The 18,043-nt window shown below is 37.0% G+C and overlaps 1 protein-coding gene across 1 annotated transcript; it reads left to right on the top strand.

Annotated features, from left to right (window-relative positions):
* Nucleotides 1-3,573: 3,573 nt before the first annotated feature.
* slc6a15 (solute carrier family 6 member 15) lies at nucleotides 3,574-17,901 on the top strand. Its single transcript, XM_056765972.1, has 12 exons — nucleotides 3,574-3,726; nucleotides 5,096-5,570; nucleotides 9,149-9,306; nucleotides 9,469-9,595; nucleotides 9,723-9,904; nucleotides 11,620-11,730; nucleotides 12,413-12,654; nucleotides 12,782-12,971; nucleotides 13,756-13,948; nucleotides 14,662-14,821; nucleotides 15,155-15,317; nucleotides 16,675-17,901. Exons 2-12 carry the CDS (start codon nucleotides 5,264-5,266, stop codon nucleotides 17,065-17,067), a joined length of 2,226 nt encoding a protein of 741 aa, XP_056621950.1. The 5' UTR covers nucleotides 3,574-3,726; nucleotides 5,096-5,263; the 3' UTR covers nucleotides 17,068-17,901.
* The last annotated feature ends 142 nt before the right edge of the window (nucleotides 17,902-18,043 follow it).

The raw sequence follows: 18,043 nt of genomic DNA, 5'->3' as shown, positions 1-18,043 counted from the left end.
ATATGGAACCCAGACAGGGACCAGATAGGCAGCGGCTGCAGATTTGCACTTGTGATTAGGACAAAGCCTGCTCAGCTCTCAACAGAGCTCAGGATTGAATGGTGTCCCTATATTTTAGGTTTATAGGTTTATATGTTACTGGTATGTTGCCATATCTGAGAAATACTGTTACTTGATGAAGAAAATGTGTCTTTAGCTCTGAGCAACATGATAGTATTCTTTCATAAACCGAACCATCAACACATTAGATCATAAAATTAAAGAATTTGTCAGCATTGAATTATCTCAGCCATGTTTATGAAAATAAGATCTTAAATTATATATATAAATTTAAGGAGTCACTGGGGGAGATATACTCAGGTTTGACTCACCTGCATTTATGTCACCATTCTAAAAGTGAACCTTTTGAAATACAATCTTAAAGGCTAATGCTTTTTGTCTGTGGTACCTTTATCTTTTTTATTGTGGGTTTCCTTTATCATTCAATAAAAAATTTAACAACCTGCTGATTATCCCATGACTATGTTGAACCCAATGACACAAAAAATCCTGAGAAATAAGGCTTTTAGGAACACATTGAAATTAATCCGTTCATTGTCAATGAACGAACCGCTGTCCACTTCAATCCCCACATTAATTCCATTATGTTGGTACATGGACAGTAAAAAACAGAGGACTGGACAGAGAGAGATCAGGATAAAGAGAGCAGATGAGGGTTTTTTTGTCACGATAAAGGTAACGACATGGGTGGTTTTTAGAAATGAAATGTGAAAAGATTGAGGTGTCAGAATATATTAAATGCTGATTCACTCAAGAGTCTTGTGAAAAGCTCTCTGCTAACCTATGCTTCACCTCTCATTGAACACATTCGCTTCAGGGCTATGATGTACGATTCTAGGCATTTATTTGTTTAGAATTAAATTGCAGACTTTCTTTCACTGTTCATAGCAGACAATATTAGCTGTGAGAAAATTTGCAGTTGGTAGGCAAATAAGTTTTAACTTCAGTTTTATATTTATTAATGTTTACACATATATGATGTAAAATTAAGCTGAGAATTGTCTTAATTTTGTCATCTGCATTACTATTCACTGAGTGAAATAACACAAATCAAGCACAAGCACCACCCATTCTGACAGTGCTAACAAACTCAAAAATACAAACAGAATCTCTTCTAAATCTTAAAGGTAACTGAACAAAAAAAGTGTCAAGTCTTTCATTTTATTGTAAAGTCCATAAAATAGAACTTTTTCACAAAAATGACTATCCTCATGATGTCATGCATGCTGGGAACTCTAAATTCAGTAGATCAGTAAATTCAGTAAAGATCAGAAAATTCAGTAAATGTAGTCCCACCACAAAATAATGACCCGAAGATCCTTTGTTTAAGTTTAAGTGGGTTGAACATGATAAAACTAAGTTGAATTCATTCAATAATTTGTGCATTTGGAATTCTGAGATTTTTTGCAATAATTTTTATCAAAATTTTGGTTAAAAAAACAAGAACACAAATTTATTAGGTAAAGTGACCTAACTGCCAGATTACCTTGTTACAATAAAACACACACCAAGGTCTGATCAACGTGCATTGGGCCTCCCTTGGCTGAGGGTGTCTTGTTATAAAGGGCCGAAACACCCAAAGAGGCTTAGGTGCACAACTGACGACGTGTTGTAAGGATGGGAACCATACAAAGTGCTTTTGCAGCAGTACCTCACCAAAAGCATCTTTCACCCATGGATATGATGAATATGTATAGGACACACAAATCATGAAATGTATCTCTGATAATAATAAGGAAGGGTAAGTATAAATATTATATTCCACAAACACAGAGGATGCCTAACCGACGAGCCCAGTGAAACCTCAGACCTCCTTTCCTCTATTCATATTCTTGACCGCTCCACCTGTCATGCATAAGGTGTGGGAAATGTCTTATTGGGGAACTCAAGTGTGCTGAAATAGTGGGATTATAACACCTAGTCCTATTAAGCAAATCTGAATTCATGAAAAAATAGATAAATGTTTTTTAGTTGGTTCTTTCACAAGCATATAAATACAACAAATTTAAAATGGCCATCTGGTTGTGGTGTTAACTGACTCATGGCGTAGTTAAAACATTAACTATTCAACAGGTAGACAAAACAACCTGCCATCTGTGACTGACAGTCTTTTGTATTTTAATGTTGTTGGGGTTTTACTGATCATGCGTGCTAAAGAAATCTTGTAGTATCGTTAGCTTTTCTTCATCATGCAATATAAAGGACCGTCAATGAACCATCAATGGAAACTTGTCCTCTGGATGACATCACTACAGGCCATGAGTGAAATGCAACGTCACACTAAAGTTCCTGTAAGTGAGACATGCAATGATCACCTCCAGCTATCAACAGAGTCACATGACACAAACAACCATCAAACTGAACAAGAGAACCACAGAGAAGAGAGTCTTTTTAGAAAACAAACCTTTTATCCATGTTTATTATTGCATTGTCAATGCATTTTCAATAACTTTAGGCCCATATAAGATATAGAGGTAGATTTTACTTAAGTATATTATAATAAATGATATAAGGTATGAAAAGCTAAATTATGACATAATGGGTAATGCAGCTATACATGTACATTGCATTTCTATAAGCAAGAGTTGGATTATCTGAATGATTCTGCTTTAATGCAATATGTAGACCTTTTTCATATCATTAATTCCATTAATCAATCATTTCAATCATGCAGGAATGACAGCGTGCTGCATCACCAAGGAGGGGCACAGCCTGGCGGCATTTAAAAACACTGTTAACTCTTCTCTCGGTGCTGTGATTTTTATGTGAAACATAAACATTTGTATTAATCTTCTTGCAACTAGAAAAACAGCACATGTATTGTTTACCTTATTTCACTTTGTGATTATTACTTAAGTTAAACTTAAAAAACGTGTCTTAAATGTTATGTTTATGTTATACGAATGTTGGGATGTAAGGACGCAGGTGCATGCGGCGATATATGCATCTTTTTTCTTGCGCAATAGTACAAATGAACGAAGCAGGTGCACACGACATAGCGCTGAATTCAATGGATGTTCTGTATTGCCAACGCAAATATGCTTACTAGTACCGCATATAAAAGCTCGGAAGCGTGCATGCTCTTATTATATTTTTGTCATCCATAGACGGAGTACGTTAAACGTTAAATATCTTCGTGGCAGTGATGATCGCTTAGTGGATGAAGGGCAATTAGACTAAAACCTAACTGCTTTACATCATCTGATTTCAGCCATTTTATAGTAAGGCTGATGTAAGATTTCTACGCACGAGGTTACAGTACTGCACACCCTAAAAACTAGCTTGTGGGTGCTATAGTGGATTGTACCACCTTTTATACGGGGGATTTTTAAACACTCACATAAACACATTTTGACACATAAAACACATTTAAAGCGAGATATAATTCAGCGTTGTCACAGTAATACAGATATTTAAATATATTGTATCAACATCAAACATAAGACACGCCCAGTTCACGTCTTTAAGGAACTCGAGGTCGTTTCCCCCACAATGAATTTCGTCCAGCGAACTGATAAGACAGCATCTGCGCCTCATGCATGGTACCACCGGCCACATTTCATTTCGATCAGACATCATATGCTGTGTGTCTTAAAGCCATCAAATCATACAAGAGGAAATAGCAACAAAACCTCTGATTATTCTTTCCTCTTTGTCCCTAATAAGGTAAGATTATTTTTGTGCCGAATTTTTGTCATGATGAATGGACGGCTACGCAATCTGTGTGCATGATGAAACCTCGCACATGGGTGACATAGTAAATTTGGGCGGGGGGAGAAATTTAAGTCCCTTACAAATGTAGGATGTATTTGACATAGACTAACGTTACTTATACATATTTTTATACTGTGTTTGATTTTCTGATTGTTAGTTCAGTAAACCAGTCTAATTAATTACCTGGTAATACATGTGAATGTAAATTAGTCGCATTCATAATTCCTGCAAATATGGTTTCACCTTTTCTTTATACCTGCCTGGCACGTACGATTACAGGCTCGCTTTATGTCCCTGTATTAACATTGCAATTTTTTACTATCCTCGCGGTTATTGAATAAGCGTTTTGTACTACCATGTTGTACATCAACGATTTAATAACGAAGGGGAAATAGCGTTTTACTGGAGAATGCCTTAAAAATGCATCCCTCAACAGAAATGATCACATGAGCGGGAGCGCATCACCGGAGCATCACTCCGTTGCCACACTCATGGCAAAGATGTACAAACAACATATGTGTGACACAAACAATATTTCATACTGTTTTCTTAACGGAATCACACTTAATCTATAATGTCTTTACATTTGCGAACCCGCGTTTGGAATCCTGGGTGCTTCGTCCACGTGACGCCCGAAGCTGCTGCTCCGCTAGGGAGCTCTTGCCTGTTTGGGTTCGTATGCAAATGAACCTACCTCGTGCTCCGGAAAGGGGCTAAATTATTTAGACTTGAAATATGATAGTGTTTCGTTAGTTAGTCGGAGCGTTCTTGGTCGGTTTGAATGTCATTTGCTGTCACAGAGAATAAGCTGTGATGTGCGTAATGGCAACCTCGCATTTTACTCCTATTGTAAACAGGTTTATGTGCCACGCGTCGTATAACGACCTATGTTACGGTACTAGATTTCATCTGTGTGACTGGGCAACAAAATGCTGTCATTTTTTAAGATTTTTATAAAAATAGGAGATATTACACCTGTCTCTAAGACAACACTGGGCTCTGTGTAAACTAAAAGGGGGGGGAGAGCTAACTTTGAGCGTGCTTTTCTGCTGACATGCGATTGGCTTATGTGTGTCGAGGGCGTGTTTTTGGAGAGGGGGCATGTGTAAATACAGTTTATTAGATTTACTAAATGAAACTTTAAAACAATAGAAAAAAGCATCAGGAACAAATGGGAAACATTGTGAAACTTTGATTCCATCAAAACTTTCTAGTGTTTATTAAAAAGTAGATTGAATACCAGCTGCCAGGTGATGCATTGCATCATATTAGCGGGATTAACATCTGTCTTGTTTCTGTTCCTCTTTTTTGTATCTCATAGGAAGCTTATACTACAAAAATGAGAAGATAAACTTTTCAACCCACACCTTCCTCTGTGCATTCACTGAATCCCATTTTGACCTGCCTTTAACCCTTTTGACACACATCTACCCCTGCTGAGGGTTTATAAGATTCTCTCACCCCCATCGGCAAAAAAGACATTTTTCAAATGCCCAAAAACAGCAAAACAGCCAAGAGAGAGATTGACGATGACGAAGTTACTGAATCTGTCAAAGACTTACTCTCCAATGAAGACACATGTGAGGACTCTTTCAAGAAAAGCTCTCTGACAGTGGGAGATGTTCCTCCGAAAAAAGAGCGCGATGCTGAGGAGGGTTCAGAGGAGGAAGAGGAGGAAGAGGAGGAGAGGCCTGCGTGGAGCAGCAAGCTCCAGTACATCCTTGCCCAAGTTGGCTTTTCAGTGGGTCTGGGCAACGTATGGAGGTTTCCCTATTTATGCCAGAAAAATGGCGGAGGTAGGTTTCTCTATATAGGCATAATATAACTCATTATGGTAAATAATTTTGTTTTATAGTCACAATGTATTGCCTGTTGTATGAAGACAATTTAATGTCTAACAATGCAGCAGTTATAAAAAACGAATATATAATAATAACCATTATCTTAAAGCTTAATATATACTCTATAAACAAACAATTGGCAAGACTTGCATACTTATTGAATAAAATGTTTCACTGTAATGTACATCAACTGCAATGAATACTTATATATGAATAGTATATGAGTGAAAAATTTTGAGGTGTTTGTGAATCAGGAATTGACTCTGAAACTGCAAGTCTGCCTTTGACATCTATACAAATCAAGTGTCTGGAAGTTAAAAAAAACTTTGTTTAAAGACCAGTTATTTTTAGTCCTGAAAGTGAGACTTATGCTTGTCACCTCATTTCATAAGTACACTGTGTATTTCCCCCTTAAAATGAGTTTGCATGTCTGCATGTGTCAACAGGAAGGACTTCTCTAGTGTGTGTGTTTTGTCCATGCCAAAGGTCTTTCTTGATCAAACAATTACCAACATTTCACAGTATTAGAATAACAGCAGTATTAGAACAGCATGTTTCATATTATAACACATATTTAGTCAGAACAAGCGAGGGTACTTCATAAAGAAATAATTGTTTTAACACGATAACTGTCTTTCATATTGAAGGTCAGCACTGTGTATTATTCTAGAAATATCAGTGGCTAAGGTCACTGCAATAAAAGCAGTAACCAAATGAAAAAAACGATCAACAGTAAAGAATGAGTTGTGCTGAGTCGCAGATGTGCAGTTGATCATGACATATAGCGTCACAGTAACAGGGCAGGGGATTTTAATTAAACATTTTTCTTATTGAAGATAATACCAGGTTATTTTACCCATCTGTGATTATACAAATCTCTTAAATGTCAAATCAGATTACATCTGCTTACCCTGACAACAATGACATGCAGTAGGTATCATTACTCATGCCTCTGCCTTATTCTGTTTATTTCATTTGAAAAGACACTCTATTAATGAGTTAATGTTTACTGTATCAGACAAAAAGAAAGTTATAAATGAAAACAGCTGTATATAAAAACAGTAGAAGTGTATGGTATCACAGGATTTAGATGCTCAAAGTAAATGTGTGACTACCATGCAAGTTTGTCATTTTGTCTATATGAGTGTTTGACCAAAACACCACAACCCTGCTGGGTCTTGTTTTCAAGGTTGTTATAAGTAAGTGTGGCCACCCTGCCATGCAGATCTGTAATTAGATTAAATAGGCTACTGTGTGTGTCATGTCTGTGGATGTCTTTCAGCCAGGGCAACACAAACACAGCACTGCACCATCTGTGTGCTAAATGACAGCATATTTCGCCTTAAGGAAACCCACCCTACAACGTTTTTCTGCTGCGTTCTGGCAGATGTCATCTCATGCACACCCTTTGGATTCACTTTTACTCCAGCTTCATGTCACTAAATATAAGAGAACATACAATTTCAGAAATAACTGTCTTTGAATCTCAGTAGGTTTACAGCACATGACTACTACATGGTAGAAACTCAGCACATGAGCATCAAGCCTGCAGTACTCCTAAAGTAATGCCATTGTATTGCTGTTATTCCTCATGATGAAGGAATGTTCGAATGCTACTGGCTATGCTTGAATCATCTCCAATGTTCCTTTATTCACATTTATAATGGCACGCATTGTACATTGTAAGTTCAGGTTTATGTTTAAGTTCAAACAATAAAACTAGTGATGCACTGAAGTATCAACTGAAGTTTGGTCGATTCATAATAATCTGAATATTGACTGTAGCGTAAAAAAGGTCAATATAAATGTGGGAAGATGGTAGATTGTCTCTGCATAATCCAACATCTGCCTAAAACAAATAATTGCGGAAAAAAGAGAAATCTGTACAAATATAGTGAGAGATAGTCAGAGATCCTTCTTAAAATTATGTCAAAAAAAATATTGCGAATTAATGCAATTAGCCCCAAAATGCCCATATAAATGGTAAAAAGGTATTGCACGATGTGGTACTGTTTATACAATATATATATATATCAGTATCAGCCAATAGATGTTAATTAAATCACTTTGGCCAATCGATACTGTCAGTGCGTCCCTAAATTATACCATAATTTCAATAATAAAACCTTATAACAGAACACTGTAAAACTTTGCTGTAGTTTTGCAGCAGGTTTGCCAGTAACTTTCTGTAGATTTAATTCACAATTTTGTTTTAAACAAAAACTTTCCTATTTCTTAAATTTCTTTCATGAAATCTTGCGTCACTTTTCTTGTGTAATTGTTTCGTAATTTAAGAAGTTTATCAAATATTTTTACTAAAAAACAAAACAAAGGTGCTTAGGATGAATGTCGTTTTTTGCAGTGTTGCTGTACTAATGCCAGTCTTTTTTTGCTCATTTTGAATATCAAAAGTCAAAGTATTTTCATTTCGGTTGAAGTATCGTTTAACTCAAATTGAAAACAGTACTAAAAGGAAAATAATTAAATCTACAGTAAGTCACTGGGTACATCTGTTATTTTAATCATTTAAAAGTTTTTTGTGAATTGTTTTGCCTGAAAAGTGTGCTTATGCTACTTGGTTAGATATTTCAAATTGGACATGTATTTTTGGTCTGTTCCTTAAACCAAATCAGTTGTGGTATCAGATTTCATTAGACGCATGTCTCTGGCCTGAAGTTAACTTCCAGTCTCTGTGTGGTTATCGGTCTAGCTAGTCGCTACTAATATAACCATTTATTTTATATTTAATTAATATTCATATATTGTATATTATTTGTATTTAATTGTAATAAATATTTTATGAATAGAATCATAATCAGCTGTGTATAGACCACTTTGGAGAACAAAAGAAACCCTGCTCCAGAAGAAATTCCTGATTCAGTTTTTTAATACTACACAAACATTTGAACAAAATACAACAAAACATTTATAACTAAATCAAATTTCAAACAAATATCTTTAAGATTTATGATATATTAAAATTAAAAATTAATCAATAACAATTCAACCGAAAGTGCTTCTAGACTAGTGTTTACATCTGGCGAAGTGGTCTACATAATAACTATATGTGACCCTGGACGACAAAACCAGTCTTAAGGGTCAATTTTTAGAAATTAAGGTTTTTACATCATCTGAAAGCTGAAGAAATAAGGTTGTTATTGAAATATGGTTTGATATAAATGATACTTTTTGGCGGAACAACAACTGTTTACAAAGCTGGGATCTGAGGGTGCATAAAAAGCAAAATATTGAGAAAATCGCCTTTGAAGTTGTTAATCTGATGCACTGCAGCAGGTAACCCATTCACAAAGATAAAGTTTTTATACATGTACAGCAGGAAGTTTATAAAATATCTTCACGGAACATGATCTTTACTTAATATACTAATGATTTTTTGCATAAAAGAAAATCTGTCATTTCTACCCATACCTTGTATTTTTGATAATTACTAAAAATGTTCCTGTGCTACTTAAGACTGGTTTTATTGTCCAGGGTCACATATATTTGTCACAAATGATCTCCTCTCTTTGCAGGAGCATACCTGATTCCATACTTCATTCTGCTGGTGGTGATAGGGATCCCCCTCTTCTTTCTTGAACTAGCAGTGGGTCAGCGTATCCGCCGGGGCAGCATCGGGGTGTGGAACTACATCAGCCCACGCCTTGGCGGCATTGGCTTCGCCAGCTGTTTGGTGAATATCAGGCCGTACTTTCACGTAGACATGTTGTTTCAAGCGCATTGTGAAAATAGCCAGAGACGGGCCCTGTCTTTTCCCTGGGGAGAGGCAACAAATTAGGCCAATAAAAGACATGCCCCTGCATATGCTGCATTTCACTGTCTCGTCTTATTGCAGGTGTGCTTCTTTGTGGCTCTCTATTATAACGTCATCATCGGCTGGAGCCTGTTCTACTTCTCACAGTCCTTCCAACAGCCTCTTCCATGGCATGAATGTCCCCTGGTCAAAAACCAAACCCACACATGTAAGACAATGACATCCATGTATGTAATATAGTTAAACAGAATATTGTCCGACTAATGTTAAGGTGCTGTATGAAAGTGGCAAGTCTTTATTTATGTGTCAGACTTAACATTCCTGTTATCCCGTAGATATCGAACCAGAGTGTGAGAAAAGCTCGGCCACTACATTCTATTGGTATCGTGAGGCCCTGAACATCTCCGACTCCATCTCAGAGGGAGGAGGACTTAACTGGAAGATGACTTTATGTCTACTGTTTGCGTGGACGTTGGTTTGTCTCGCAATGATCAAGGGCATCCAATCTTCCGGAAAGGTAAGAAATGTTAATTTATATGCATTAAAGGGACAGTTCACCCCAAAATATTAAATTCTGTCATCATTTACTCACGCCCGAGTTGTTCCAAATCTGAATAAATGTCTTTGTTCTGATGAACACAGAGAAAGATATTTGGAAGAATGCTTGAAACCAAACAGTTCTTGGCCACTATTGACTACTTTAGTAGGTAAAATTACAATGATAGTCAAAGGTGCCCCGGAACGGTATGCTTTCCAATATTATCTTCTTTTGTGCTCAACAGGAAAATTAAGCAAATTTCCTACTTTTGTACTTAATGATGGCCAAGACTGTTAGGTTACAAGCATTCTTCCAAATATCTTTCTCTGTGTTCATTTACTCACCCTTAAGTGGTTAAAATACAGAATTAAAATTTTTGGGTAATCTGTTCCTTTAATACCTTTTTATGTGCTTCCTCAATAGTTGATTAAAAATTAACTTTTTAATAAGAATTTACTTACTGTAATTTAGTTTGAGAACAAAAACAGAGTAGCATTTGTTGCATTGGTTTTATGTGGACTTCCTGGACATAGTTCTATGGTGCTTTAACCAGTATATTTCAGCTACAATTACTGGCGTTTGATGACACTGTAGTGTAGAATTAGAGTTATAAATGCTCCACAGGAAGAGGTGGAGATGGATTAAATGGATTGTTGTGAAACTTCCTCTATGCATCATATTTAGGGAGCCACAGAGAAACGGTGTCTTTTAATCATGTAAGTTGTGGGATAGTTTAAGTTTGAGCTAGATGAACAAGAGAACAAACAGTATCCTTTTAAATATACATTTACATTTATGTACATGCTTTTATCCAAAACGGTGCATTCGTGGTGTACATGTCATGTGTTACCTGACAATCAAACCTTTGCCACATTTGCATTGCTAAAGCAATGCTTTACCAGCCGAGGTACATCATTTGCACAATGGTCATAAAGTAAAAGCATGTGGCATAGCTTTTTGTTTATGTATCTGGGTTAAGTATTTTTTCTTTTTAAAGTAAAGTTGTAATTTGTGCGACAGATTAAGATGATAAATCAAATTCTGTCTGTTTTTACTGCCTTAGATAACCACTTCTTAAATTTACCTGAGTACAGGGATTAAGTTAAGCATTAATCATTAAGTGCTAAATTATCCTCTTTGCAAGGTAGAACACATTAAGAAATGATGTTTAAGGTGTGACTTTACTAGCGAATGGATGTATTGAGGTCAAAGAACACCAACCCTTCCCAGCACCCCAGGGTTGTGAGTCACACATGAGCCGTGCAGCAACATCTATATAAGATTTTAACACCGTAAAGCTCCATTATTGTACATGCTTGGACAAATAAGCTTTTAGTTATGATGTTCCTCAACAAAACCACATTTAGCATTTTCCTCTTAATTCTTAAGAAAATATCCTGTAGTGGTTTGTTGTTTTAAATAAATAAATAAAAACACATTTTATGTAAGCTGTGTGAAGGAAAAAGTTTGTCAGTTGTGTAGTGTAAATAACATAATTTATATGTGTGAAGAAAGTTTTGCAGATTTAAATGTTAAAGCAAAAAACAAAAGCATTTGAATGCCCCCTATGTATTGTAAGGAGTACTGCAGCTTTAAAAAAACACTTGGACAGGGTAAAAAGTGTATATTAGTACAGAAAAACGTTCTGTTGTATTTGCATCTATGACAATTTGTTTGCGTTTTACTTGTTACAGGTCATGTACTTCAGCTCTCTGTTCCCTTACTTGGTGCTTATTTGCTTCCTGGTCCGTGCTTTCCTTCTAAAAGGCTCTGTGGACGGGATCGCCCACATGTTCACCCCCAAGGTAAGACCCTACAACACGAGATGGATGTGCGAATGGGTGAGCAGATGCTAACTATGCCCTCTTGGCTTTTATGCCGACACTATCAACCCAAAGACACATTACAACCATTAGACCAATTTACTCCTCATGCTCTGCTTTATAAACCAGCAATGAATCCAATTGACTCAAAATTATGTTAATGGTTCATTACTAATTCCCATGTGTATCCCTCAACTCAGTTCTTTGGAGAACAGTAAATGTATCTATGGAAACAACACCCCCCGCCAGATTTCCCAGAATGCATTTGTGCTCGACAAAAGAGAATTAACTTCCATCAGCAGATGCAGAATCACAGCAGAATGTTACGCTGTGCCAGCTATTTTACATAAAAACACATTCAACAAACAGTACGAGACGTTGTCTCGTGTTCTGCGGATCACATCAAGACCCCTTACGTTATATAAAGTGTCTGTGTTTGTATGCTAGTGCAGGAGGCTGTCGATGTCAGTGTGCGCCTTTTTGTGCGGTATGTGTCGTGTCAGAGCCTTATAAGTGGGCTGTTTGTGTAACACACAATTACAAAAGCCTCTCGTTTAACAGCTGGATTAAAGAGACCTTAATTTTGTTCAAACTTCTTGGTTAAGTATGTCTAACTGAAGGTGCATTTAAGTATGACACATGATAAACTTCAATCTTCTCACAGCTGGAAATCATGCTGGAAACCAAAGTATGGCGTGAAGCTGCCACACAGGTCTTTTTTGCCCTGGGTCTCGGTTTCGGTGGCGTAATTGCTTTCTCCAGCTACAACAAGCGAGACAACAACTGCCACTTTGATGCTGTGCTGGTCTCCTTCATTAACTTCTTCACCTCAGTGTTGGCCACGCTGGTCGTGTTCGCCGTGCTGGGCTTCAAAGCCAACATCATGAACGCCAAATGTGTGGAAATGTGAGTTCAAAAGTTAAGCCTAGAAGAATTAAGACCGTCCAATTGGTTGTTTGTTTTCTATATTTGAACAATTCATACACACTTATTCTGACCCAGTAGTTTGACTGTGTTTTTTCGTGCATTTCAGAAACACAAAAAAGATCGTTGATCTCCTTGGCAAAGAAATCAAACACAGTTTGATCCCACACCATATTAACTTCAGCGATGTTACCCCTGAGGACTACCAGCAAATGACCACTATTATCCGGGGTGTGATGGAAAACGATTACCCACGCCTAGGTTTAGCCAACTGCGACATCAAAGAGGAGCTTAACAAGGTGAGGAGGAGCACCAAGTGAATTGATACACCGAAGGGAAACATTAGAGACATCTGACATGCAAAAACTTTCTATGGAATTTAACCCTGGAGGACACACACTCACTTGACATGTTATTACAATACTAGTGAGAAACGTTACAAAATATACAATGATAAATGACCTTCATGAAATTCATAACCAGTATAACTTAATTTTTGCAGGATACAAACGATACTTTGAGAACATCTCAGTGGTTTTTGTGTCTATACAATCAAAGTCAGTGGGGTTTGGTTACTGATGTTCTCAGAAATATGATATTTTGTTGCAATGAACTTACATTTTTGAGAGATCAAAACCTTTGAGGTCATTTACAACTAAGGCATGTCTCTTTGATAATCTCAGAAATGTACACTGCAGAAGAATCTGCTACTGTACAGTACATAACCATCTTATTGGTCTGTAATGAAGACTTCAATGTTTTTCTCTGTCTGGGTTTTGAGGAGATGTGTGGGAGATCCACAGGACTGCATGATGAAACAAATGGAAATATATGTGGTGCTTGTTGTCAGAGCGGACACTATAATCCCCTCTTTCATTCACATGAAACCACACACAATATTGCTAAACAAAAATAAATGGCAAACCTGTTCTGAATTATCTACAGGACGAGTTGTACATCTTATTTCATTTTTTACATTTATTTGATTCATTATTGATGTGTGTGTTTACAGGATTTATTTTACGTGAGTTATTCTAAATGCATGCTAGAATATTCAAAGATTTTGAATGTGTTCATTTACAGGCAGTTCAGGGTACAGGATTGGCCTTCATCGCCTTCACTGAAGCTATGACCCATTTCCCAGCTTCACCTTTTTGGTCTGTCATGTTCTTTCTTATGTTGGTTAATCTGGGACTGGGCAGCATGTTCGGGACCATCCAGGGCATCCTGACGCCCATTGTTGACACCTTCAAAGTGCGCAAGGAATACCTCACAGGTAAGACAAAGCCAACCATGATACCAAGATTCTGCAGCCAGTTGTATTGGTTTTATTTTACAATGATCTTTATTTGCTACACAGTTACTGTTGTTTTAACTTGTTCAGAAACATACAGTCAACTGTCACAAACATATGAGATGTTACTACTCTCACCCAGAACAATTTTCTTGCTCAAAGGCAGATATATTAAATAAAGTACAACCAGAACTTCGAAGAAATGTTGACAAAAAAACTAACATTTCATCAAACCTCCATTCAATTACAAACTTATTTAAAACCACACTGACAACCCTATTTTTCTTTCATAAATGAAATTTTATTATACACATGATAGCCATAATCACAAAAGTGCTACCAGTAACTATACTTTTGCAGAAGAGTTAAAGAGGTCATATGGTGCGAATTTCCATCACACGCTTGCAGTATTCGACCAATAACTACGCACTGGTTAACTGGCCAATCATAGCACACCTCGCTTTTCAAGTTTCAGAACTTCAGAAAGATGAGAAACAAACATGCACCGTATGTGGAAAATACAGCGTTTTTCAACCTTAAATCGTGTATCATTGATCATCAAATGCATATTGTACAGTGAAAAGGATCTGCCAATATCCAAAATGTCAGTACGACCTGTTTTTGCACAACTCATGCAGCAAAGATAAAGTTTTGTTTCCAATGAGCTAAATATCATGCACATTCTTTCTTTGCAGTTGGTTGCTGTGTACTTGCCTTCGGCATTGGTTTAATCTTTGTCCAGCGCTCTGGAAACTACTTTGTAGCCATGTTTGATGACTATTCTGCTACTCTGCCTCTCCTCATCGTGGTTCTTCTGGAGAACATAGCTGTTGCTTGGATCTACGGTACAGATAAGTACGTGACTCACAAATCATCGCTCTAAATGAAGGAGCTGAGCTGTTAGAAAGCGTACAGCGCTCTCTAGTGACTTGAGTCTGATATGACATCTAAGCCTGTTGGACTAGTAAACAAAAGTCTTAAGCATAAGGAACTGAGAGATATTAACACAAATTCCTATTTTATGTTACGCAAACAAGCAGAAAATGTCCTCTGGCCATTTCATATTCTACTCTATAATATCACTATAAAAACTTCATTTATAGATATAGGAGCCTAATCTATGAATCATAACAGATGCTTAAAAATTAGGATTTGCATTGATTTTATCTCCTCTACACACTCATTTAGGTTCTTTGAGGATTTAAAGGACATGCTTGGGTTCACTCCATATCGCTTTTATTACTACATGTGGAAGTTTGTGACACCGGTTCTGCTAATAGGGCTTCTGGTCACAAGCATCATCCAGCTGGGTCTGTCTCCACCCAGCTACAGTGCATGGAACCAGCAAATGGTGAGTACTCCCCAGTTATATTAAAACTTAAGTATTAACATCTATTAAACATAGACAATTGCTGTACGTTGAAGAAAATATAACTGGTTTTTGCATGTGCAAAGCCCAATGATATACCGGTGTTGAGATATGTGACCCTGAAAGACAAAACCAGTCTTAAGGGTAAATTTTTCCAAATTGAAATTTTGGGCAAAAAGAAAAATCGATAATTTTTCCCCTCACAATGTATTTTTGGCGATTACTAAAAATGTTCCCGTGTTACTTAAGACTGGTTTTGTTGTCCAGGGTCACATATGTTTTAGCCTGTTAGAAGTCAAATAGTAAATCATTATGAATTCAAAGTGTCAAAATGTGGTTTCCTGTGAAAAAAGCTGTTATGATCATTCATTTATCCTGATTAAGTCATTTAAGTAGTATAATGGACCAGTGTTTGAAATTTAGCGGCATCTAAAATAAATGATATCAGACGTTTTACTCGCGGGTGCATTGGATCATTGCCATGCATTAGCATATGTATGCATATTTTATTAGGTCTACTCTGTGTTACTGTGATAGGAGAGTGAATAATTGTTTATCTATACATTATATTAAAATAAACAGAAGACCATGATTATTCAGGAACATTTGAATCTTATGTGTAGTATTGAAAGCGACCCATTAAGAGGTTCGAGAAGGACAATACAGCTGTTTATTGTAAGCATTTCATAATAAGCTCTAATTTATTAACATTAGTTAGAGCGCAATTTTATACTTATTCTTAACTTTGGTTGATTTTAAAGTCCTACATTTATTACGTTTTGCCAATTAAAGTTTTAACATTTTACATTTGGTATTATGAATGAACAAAGAATCATATTTTAATTACAATAAAAAAGAAACCTTACCTTAGCAGTTCATGTTATCTTATTTACTTACAAATATTAACGAGTAACACTCTATGTTAACAGTGTACCAGGATTTTAAAGTAATTACTTATAATAAAGTGACGCGACAACGTTTGAATAAACGCAAGCGAGAGTGTATAAACTCAAAACACTTAAATGAATCTTAGCAGTCTGAGTGCACAAAACAGATAAATGCACAGATATTAACTTTCATATTTAATATTTATTTAAAGATAGTACAGATAAACGTAAGTAGCTTTAAATGACACAAGCGCATTCTATTAAAATGGGACTTATTCTGTAGGGGAGGTTGCTTTACCCTGTGCTGACGAAGTTTCCGAAATCTGTGAAAAAGGCCTAATACATAGATACATAAATAGTGTGATTGTTTATCCTCAGGTCAGACTTAATTTCATCACAGGATTATGGTGGAATTAGTGCTAGAATAATCCAATTGCTCCATCTGTTCGTAGGCTCAAGAACAATCTCTCAGCTACCCTCCCTGGGGCCTGGCTGTGTGCATCTCGCTGGTGGTCTTCGCCATTCTCCCCGTACCCGTGGTTTTTATTCTGCGCTGTCTGAACATAATTGACGAGAACGCAGGAGGCCTGTCCACCGTCTCCTATAAGAAGGGTCGCATTATTAAAGAGACGACATGTCTAACCAGAGAGGACGAGGAAGGAGATGACGCTAGTCTTCTCCAAGCAAAGACGCAGAGTGAAGCTCCCTCACCCATGCCATCCAACTACCGCAAGCAGAGCAGCCCTCCATCCAACGCAGACATCATGCTCAACGGTAACTGTGGCACTGGATACGTAATGCCCAATATCACAGACATTCCGGACATGCCCGAATCTGATTTGTGAAACTTTCCAGCTTTGTGCTGTGTGGACCAGTCCCGTTTAATTTGTCATGTGAGGCTGAACGTTCAATTTTGTGCACGTTTCTCACCATTTCATCTTTTCAGCTGAAACCAACCATCTTATTAACCAATCAAAATCAAGCTCCCTTCCTTGTCTGTCCAGTGGTCTCATTCCAATCCCCACCCACTTTTGAACCTTCTTTTCTTACAGCCATCTTTATCTTCATAGGTCATTGACAGATACTGGTCCAGAAAGTTGTATTATATCTGTATCTAGAACTCACGCACCCTGTCCCAGTTCCCCAACTGTCGGCACGCACTTAACAGTCTCTGTATGTCTGTAGGGGTCCCAGATCCCTGGTTTATGCTCTACTGTAGAATGGCTATTTGTACATAAATATTATTTTGCAGGGCAGTTGATGTCCAACAAAAAACGAGATTAGTAGCAGTTAAGCAGCTTCGGAGAAGTCTAGAATGTAACGTGCGTGTGAGACATGGACAACATGCAGTACTTTTCTTTTGGATGTTAATCATTGCGTGTCAGCGTATGGATTGCATTGAAAAAACGACCCTAATCCATTATTTTAAACGGCGTGCCTATTGAATTCTCACATGTTAGGACATTAAATAAATGTTGTACATTTAAGAATTTCTGTAAATTATGAACAAATTGGAATATAGTTTTGGTACGAAGTGCTTAAAATCCAGATCGCTGACTTTTATGTTTGTATGTCTGCTTATGTGCTATCATTGTTATATCATGGGAAAGAGTTGTTTCTTTCCTCCCTCTTCCTGTAAATATTTTTTTCCATGAATTTGCTCAATTACACAGTATTTCCTTTCTCAGTATTAAGATTGAAAGACACTGATTAAGACACTGCTTTGCTACGTTCTTGCAGCTGAAACCTGTGCTTACGAATCAAACAATGCAATGCAAAACTGCGGGGATTTAATGTGTGGGATTGAGAGAAAAAACACAG

This window comes from Triplophysa dalaica, chromosome 14 (assembly GCF_015846415.1).
Source record: "Triplophysa dalaica isolate WHDGS20190420 chromosome 14, ASM1584641v1, whole genome shotgun sequence".
In the NCBI taxonomy this organism is placed as follows: Eukaryota; Metazoa; Chordata; class Actinopteri; order Cypriniformes; family Nemacheilidae; genus Triplophysa; species Triplophysa dalaica.
This window is presented reverse-complemented; position numbering and strand designations above follow the sequence as displayed.